The sequence below is a fragment of the Morone saxatilis genome, unplaced genomic scaffold, assembly GCF_004916995.1.
Source record: "Morone saxatilis isolate NCDOM2014 unplaced genomic scaffold, NCSU_SB_2.0 Contig1, whole genome shotgun sequence".
NCBI classification, from domain to species: Eukaryota; Metazoa; Chordata; class Actinopteri; family Moronidae; genus Morone; species Morone saxatilis.
In genome coordinates, this window is record NW_023339651.1 from 9,217,674 (window position 1) to 9,225,649 (window position 7,976).

The following is a 7,976-nucleotide window of genomic DNA, read 5'->3' on the forward strand; positions in this document are numbered from 1 at the left end:
GTTATCAGGTAGTCATGTTGAGATTGAGATTGAGACCTTTTTCTAATAATAAAAAGTCATAGTGTCCCAAACCATTTCATAGATGGGTAGTAAAGTAGAAGAAAAAAAGAAGACAGAAATCACAAAAAAAAAAAATTACTATCAGAAAAATGTATATTGAAAAGAAAACCCAGACCCAGAGGTCCCCAAAGTCAATTTATACTTCATTAAAGTACAGATTGTGCCAGTACTTGGCCTCTCACCTGCTCCACAATGGAGGCCAGCCTCCCCAGAGCCAGGCCACATTCATCGCCACGGGTGACCACAGCGCTGCCGAGCTTGACTACAATCCTCTTGGCCTGACGCAGTTCGCTGCGGTGTGCAAAGGAGCTGCCAGGGGACCTCCCCTGGGAAACTGTAAAGTAGAAGAAAAAGGAAGAGTTACATCAAGTATTTCAATGTTAGTCGGCGGCAAAACACAAAGAGAACTAACTTTGACCAATGCCAAATAGAAAAAGATAATTTCCTAGAGGTGAAATCCAAAAAGGGACTATTTTGTTGTAATTAATTAATTAATTAACAGTTCTTAAAGAGTTGACTTTCTAATTTACATGGGGAACTTAGTTAGGAGATCCATTTTTAATAAAATCCAACTGAAAATAGAATCAGAAAGTAAAATAAGTAGAAATAAACAATGTGGCAGTGTAGGCACCTTTAACTGTGCTTACAAATTAGCTGACGTATCAATATATTGGTGTACACACAGCCAACATAACATAACTGTCCAAACAAGCATGTTTTTCTGGGTTTCATTGATTATACAAGTGAGACAAAGTAAAAGCCCTCCCCTACATCCATCTGTAACCTGGGAAACTAGATAATCACAGCCTTTAAACTGCCACATCAGCAGGGCAAGCAGAAAAGCCCGTGCTGACATTACACATCTCTCTGGAGCAATGAGGCGCATGAGATAGACAGGCAGAGAAAGAGATTGGCGGGGGGGGGGGGGTGCATGATATCTTGTTCAGACTAGTGTAGGTCAGAAAAATCCCTGCAGGCATCTCATCTCAGGCAAAGTTTGCACAGTACATTACAACAGCAGTCTATCAGGTGTACCACAGTGGCCTGCAGATACTGTATTGACTATGCTGATACAATCAAAACACAATCCCGGATTCTTTTGAATTTTTTAACAATTACTTATTGTATTAGCACAAAGTAGTTATCTACATTATTGGTGAATCTTTCTGTAATGTTTTTTTCTTTTCTCATTTATTCAATAAATCATATGGCCATATATAATGTCACAAAACTGCAAAAAAAGTGCCCATTAATGTTTCCCCTAGCCTGAGGTGACCTCTTCTAATTGTTTATTTTCTCAGAGCAGTAAAAAAACAAATATTTTAATTTATAGTAACATAAAAACAGACTAAAGCAAATGTTTGGAATTTCTACTCATAAAATAAATTAACTAAATTACTTTATTATTGTTTAATATACACCTTATTTTTTTTTCAACAAATCAATGAATTGTTGGGTCAATAAAATGTCGGAAAAAACAGAGAAGAATTTCCATCAAAATTTGCTAAAGCCCCAAAAACAACAAAGAAATTCTGAATAATGTCACATATATATAAATGCAGAAAACTTCTAAAATGGAGAAGCTGCAATTGGAAAACTGTTTTTGTTTGTAACATGATGACATATCAAAATAATATCAAATTAATATTCTGTCAATTGACTAATCAAAGATCATTTCAGCAACAGATCCTTTAAATTACATCAGAATCCCTTTTTATCTAAAAGATCTGGGTTAACAAGTTTGTTGTTTCACTTTTTTTTGTAATCCTGGCTGCTGGATGACGCCATAATCTACAGTGTTTACATGGGATATACCGCAGCATAGCTTGCCTTGTGTCAGTGGCCTGGTGAACAACCGGCATACGTGTCTCTGGAAATCCAGTGGGCTCCTTGAACACAGGGTCAGCCTCTGCAGCAGCATGGTCTGTTTAATGCCTTTACAAGCACAAAGAGACACACAGAGAGTGAGGAAAAAACACAAACAATATCAGCAAAGACCTTAAACTGTGGTATTTACCTGAGATATTAGAGATTATTATTATATTTAAAGGGCAACATAAAGGGTGATCCCTTCTATCCCCATGCACAGTTGATGTTTTCTACTGGTTTCCTACATGGTAAAGTAATTTAAAGCTTTTGTTCTTACTTGACCTCCTGAAGTCCCAGTTTAGCTTCTCCTGTGTGTGTACCTGGCCTTTATAACGTCTTCTATTGAGTCTTGTTCATCTTCTTTAACCCGTTATTCTCTAATTTCTCACACAAATACTTGAACAGAGGTGGGCTCTGTATGTGTACGACTCCTCCCCTCACTCAAAGAGCTGCTGATGAAACTGTCACTGCAGTTTGCACCGGCCGTCTCGGTAACGTTACCAAAGCGTCCGTAAATTACAGATAGAGTGGTTTAATGCGGATAAAAATACAAAACAGTTAGTTTCACACACTTGGTGAACGTTAAAAAATAAAAATTAAACGTTGTTTTGCTACAGATGAAGCCTCGTGGTGAAGTGGCAGGATGTGGCGTCAGGCCGGCCGGCGAAATGCGGAAGTGGAACGGAAGTGTCGTTTAAAGTCTCATATTTCAGAATAAAATTTATTACATTTCTTGGTTGCATCATCTTTTTTAACCAACGATAACAAAATCTGTTCCGTTAATAATAATGATGATGGACATATTATTTTCAATGTTCATTACAATTTATAATCATTTACAATTTTCAGAAACACTTTCTTTTTTGTATTTATATATACACCTGTTTTTCACCCTCTTGTATAGTAATAATAGTTTTATATTTATTTTACCTATCATTGTTCAGCTAGGTTGTCGGACTATTTCTATCTTGTGTAAATAATTTTTGGAGCTGTATATATGTAGTAATTTATAGTTTAAAATATAATTTACAAAACATAATATTTTATATTAACATCACAGTACTTTTCTTCTTACTGTATTATTTATTTATTGTATAACATTCCTGAGTGGAAATTGTTGGTTTTTTGCAGTGAGGTGAAACTGATATACACAATGCTTGCAGCATGCAAGAAACAATGAGGCATGTTATTTAGCATATTGAATCTACATTAAAACACAACTCATGCTTAATCAATGCATAAAAAATGTGGTTATTGTTAGCCATAATACATTTCACATTGCTTTTTACACAACAAGCTCCATATTTTACAGTATGTAGCAATATACAGCCAAAATGAAATGTTTTCCATAAAATTCTTAACTCTTTATTGGTAATTATTCTCAGTTTATTAATCTGAAACAAACAGGAAGACATGGGTGTATCCAAGTTTCCTAATTAGTTATTTAATTGACTTTCATTTGCACCATGTGGTGGGGAAATCACAAGGTCGCAATAGTGATGAAAGTTCTCTGTACCTGTACTGGCCTGCTGTGACAAAATGAAAAGTAACCTAGAGCAGAGTTTACTGACACTGTTGGACTCCTACTGCCCCTAGGACCAATAGATAACTAAATTGGCTCCTGTAGCTCTGGCTAAATGCGTGTTATTCTATTAAATCTGTCCTGTTCTTTTCTCTGTTGTCCGCTTTTGCCTTTTATCTGTTCTTCTGTGTTCCTCCTCCTCTTCGGTCTTTTATCTGTCCATCTGACTCTGGGGAAGGAGCTGCCCCTTACCTTACTCCTGGCTCCACTAATCTACTGTGTGTGTGTGTGTGTGTGTGTGTGTGTGTGCACAACCTTTTAACTTTTTGTTGTTGTGTAATTGGTAAAACTGAACCCCATATTAATTTACAAACCAAAACATGTTTTATATTCTGGTCATGACCAAAACAAAATTCACAAAAAAAACAACACTTGGTCCAGGCTGAAATATCCCAACAGCTATTGGATGGATTGTCTTGAAATTCAGTGCAGGATTATTTGTAATATCTTTGATTATCCCCTGATTTTATATCTATTGTAGCACCACCATCCGTACTTTGTCCAGTACTTTGGTTTCTGACTAAACACCCCCAAAGCTAATGATATTTACATTATCCTCAGCTGTACTTTGTGTTTGTTGCCAAATAGTGAATTTTACATGCTAACATGCTAAAATGTTAACATGGTATCCATTATACCTGCTCAACATCAGCATGTTAGCGTTGTAATGTTAGCATTTAGCTCCAAGTACCTGTACTGTGCCAAAGTGCAGCCTTACAAAACCATTAGCATGGCTCCAAATTCAGTGTTGTTGTCATGTATGTTTCTGAATGATACAAATTGAGTTTGAAAACTTTATACAGTAATATATTAATCAGGTTGTGTTGTGTTGTGTATATGTGCTTCATTAATTGTGTCTCAACTCATTATCTCTCTGGTCAAAGTGGCATCATGTGGATTGTTTCTAATATAAACATGTCTAGATGGCAGCAGAGCCACTCCAAAATAGCTGCAGATACACAACAGTTTAAACCCAGATATTCAACCCCCACAGTCAAGCTGACCAGTTATCCACTGAACAAAAAGCCGAAAAGATCAGAGGTGCAGTACTGTCTCCACTGAAGATTACATTTTATCAGTGGAAAAGACAAACTTCAAAAGTAAAGATTGCCAGAAGTAAACAGAAAAGTAGCAGCATAAAGAGTAAGTGGAAAGAAAGTTTGTTAGAAGAAAGGATCAGCGGAAAAAGTAAGTTGCATGTTGTTTTATTATCCAGATATTCAATTATTGTACTTATAATTATACATTATGTTCAATTTCTTTCTTTTTTTCACCATAAAGACTGTCAGCAACATGAAATGACTTGTAGCGTCAAGACTTCATATTTCATATCACATGTAAATGGACTAAATTCATATAAAGTCTGTTGGATTCCTTTAAGGCAGAAAGGGAGATTTTCAGCACAAGAACAAAGGAAAACAAGAACAGAGGAGGAATATTGTCAAAAATAAGCTTATGGCAAATTAGAATGGAAGTAAAGTATATTGGACTTATTTACTGATGAGCACAATAACTGATGTTGCCACATTTGATCCAAATTAACTGGGCAGTGATATATTAATGGTACAATAATTTTCTGACCTCTCTCCTCCATACTGATCCAATCCAGACAGGATTAGTGGTTGGTTGGTGGAGGCAGCAGGGATGTGCAGTGTGGGTGGTACACGTAGAGCTGAGCTGGACTGTAGCGTCCTGGAGGAGGACTGGCAGCGAGGACAGAGCTACACGGCTCACTGGCACAGCCTCACCCTCTACCCACAGCATCACCACAGGTTAGTGAAAATGTTCTCCATTTCAACAGATTTACACACTTTAACTGAATAATATTTAAACACGGGTGTAAATGTAGTGATAGAGGCAAACATGGTTTTTGATGGTATTTAACCAACATGAAAATACTGTTACAGCATTTCCACATAGGTTTTTGTGTGTGTGGCTTCTGACCCTTTTACAGGCCAATAGTGATAGAGGCAGAGTGCTCAGCAAAGCACTGGGAGGCCAGGAGGCTCCTCCAACGGTTCCTCTCAGGAGCTATCAGCAAGAATTACCCAAAGCCCAAAACACACTCAACCAGACAACCCCAGCAGCCCATCTCTGACCCCTCTGCCAAAGGGCCAAAAGTGCAACAAGGCCCAGTTCATATCCAGAAGGAAGTATGCTGTGTGACCATGAGACCAGATAGCACTGTGGTGAAGATAACAAAGTTGCCGAGGTTTCTGGGCTGAAACCTTCGTTGTCTCTTCAAACATGCAAGCACTATCTGTATTTTTTTTTTGCAGCTTAATTAATTGTGATTGTTTGTGTTTGAAATAAAACTAGATTCTTGTTACAATGTAACTGTCTTGGCTAAATGTATGTCATAAAAATATATTTAATTTTCATGAAAAAAAAAGTATTTTCATTGCAGACAGATTTCATCATTAGCATGAAAAGCTTTTTAGATGAATGATCATAAAGGGTTATGTTGTTGGTTCTTTCAGGATATAGTTTTTTGTACGACTGTTTTCATTTTATCTGGAAAGAACAAAAATTATAACAGCTGTTGATTTTCTACAGAAAATTCTTTCATGTTAATTCTAATTGATCATTTTTCTATTAATCTAAACACACATTTATACATTTAGAAGTATTTCTGACAACAGCTGATTCATGTACTCTGAATACATTATAATCAGAAAATATATTACATGCTTATATTTATAGTTAAGCAGTTTCAGCCCTTCCTTAGTTGTATTTGCAAATGTAAAACTTTTCCAACCTTTAAAATCACATTTCTGTCCAAAAACCATAAACACTGAATGTTTGAAGATTCAGAAGTAATGCCAAAGTAAAGTATGCTTAAATAAAGAAAACTCTTGATTCCTTTTACTAAGTCTACCTCTCACTGTAATCTCCAAATATCCTAATTCTAACTAATCACTTGGCAGAATTCCACATTGTAAATAACTTGTCTCCCTTGGACACTGTAATGTTTTGGATGTCTGAAAAGGGTCAGTGTGTGTGTGTGTGTGTGTGTGTGTGTGTGTCTTCTGGATTCAGGTTCAGCTGCCAGGGATGAGCGAGGTGTTAAGAGACTCCTGGGGAGAATACATTTGATTACTACATGGCCATGTTCCACATTGGTTCAGCTGCTGCTTTGGGATTCACTGGGAATAGATGGAAAATTAATTCAATCAGGGGATGAAGCTCCTTGTTTTGTCAGCTGGCCACTGTGACTAGTGGTTTCAACATTTAGAAAGTCATTTTAATGGAGCGATAAATAAGATTTGTGTCATTCCCCGGCACAATATAAATATAATGCTGAACGTACAGTAAAGTGAGGAGATTTTTAGTCTGTTAAAACTGAAAATAAATGTGAGGAACTAATTTCATGTCATAGAGCACACTGTTAACACTGTCTATACATACATTTTAAATGTAAACCAGCATCAAATTAGTGTGAAGGTCTTTATTATTTTTACACATTTCTGTGATTTAAGTTAATAAGAAGGCCATAAAATGTGTTTATTTCATCACAAGAATGACATTTGTGATATTGAATAACTGACTAAGTTGGATGTAAGCCCTTCTTCATTCTGTGGTAGTCAAGGTTGGAAAAGCAGTAATCAGTCATCAACTCCCTTAGAGTATCAGCATCAATTGCTGTCAGTTATATTATTGTTACTCCCAATCTGCATTAGTGTTTTAAATTTATTTGTGTGGATGGGTAAATGCCCTTTTAAATTATTTCAGTTTAAAAACTTTAATCTGTGTGTCAGTTCTTATACTTAATCTCCAACATACAAATATGCAATTACACCAAACATTTTAACTCTGTGTTTTTACTACCAAAATATATCATTGCTCATTCTTCCTCTTGGCTATCATCTTGCTCCTCTTTGATGGACTTTATGAAACATTTATACTTTGAAAGTTGTTGCACAAAATAATAATAATAAACCTCTTCCTGTGCACCCTATGTCAACCTCTAATTCTGTAATGATCTAATATTGCCTGTCGTCAATACAAACATCACCAAAGTGAAATGTTTGTCCTAGAGATAGACCTGTTTGTGTCTTTCAAACAGGGTTGCCTGAGACCAAATTTTGTCTATTGTTTGTGTGTAAAGGGCACTGTAGAATGATTTTGCAGATATGGAGGGCCTTTGAGAGGTGGGTGAAAGACCTGAAAGCCATGTGAGGAGTCCATTAGTGGGTCTAGTGTTGGAGGAAGCCCCCTGATCTGATGGTATCAGTGCCTCGGGGCAGGGAGCGTGAACAGAACAAATGCTATCAGGCAGCAACACGGGCCCAAAAACAGGATTGCTATCTCTCCCCAGGAAACTCAGAGTAGCCAAAGCACAGACACACACATAATGACACAGACGCACCCACATACATACACAGGTATATAAGGTGGTTGATGGGGTAGCAGTGCACCTGAAGGCTGACCGCCAAACAGAGGTATTACAAAAGTAAACAGGAGG

The 7,976-nt window shown here is 36.8% G+C and overlaps 1 protein-coding gene across 1 annotated transcript in view; it reads right to left on the reverse strand.

Moving 5' to 3' along the window:
- Positions 1–2,580, reverse strand: part of aldh18a1 (aldehyde dehydrogenase 18 family, member A1) — a 12,624-nt gene extending 10,044 nt beyond the window's left edge. The window contains exons 1-3 of the mRNA XM_035658645.1: positions 2,207–2,580; positions 1,891–1,995; positions 243–394 (exon numbers count right to left, since the gene is read on the reverse strand). Coding sequence (XP_035514538.1) covers positions 243–394; positions 1,891–1,981 — 243 coding nt within the window. The 5' untranslated portion in view covers positions 1,982–1,995; positions 2,207–2,580. The remainder of the gene's footprint in view (positions 1–242; positions 395–1,890; positions 1,996–2,206) is intronic.
- Positions 2,581–7,976: the final 5,396 nt, after the last annotated feature.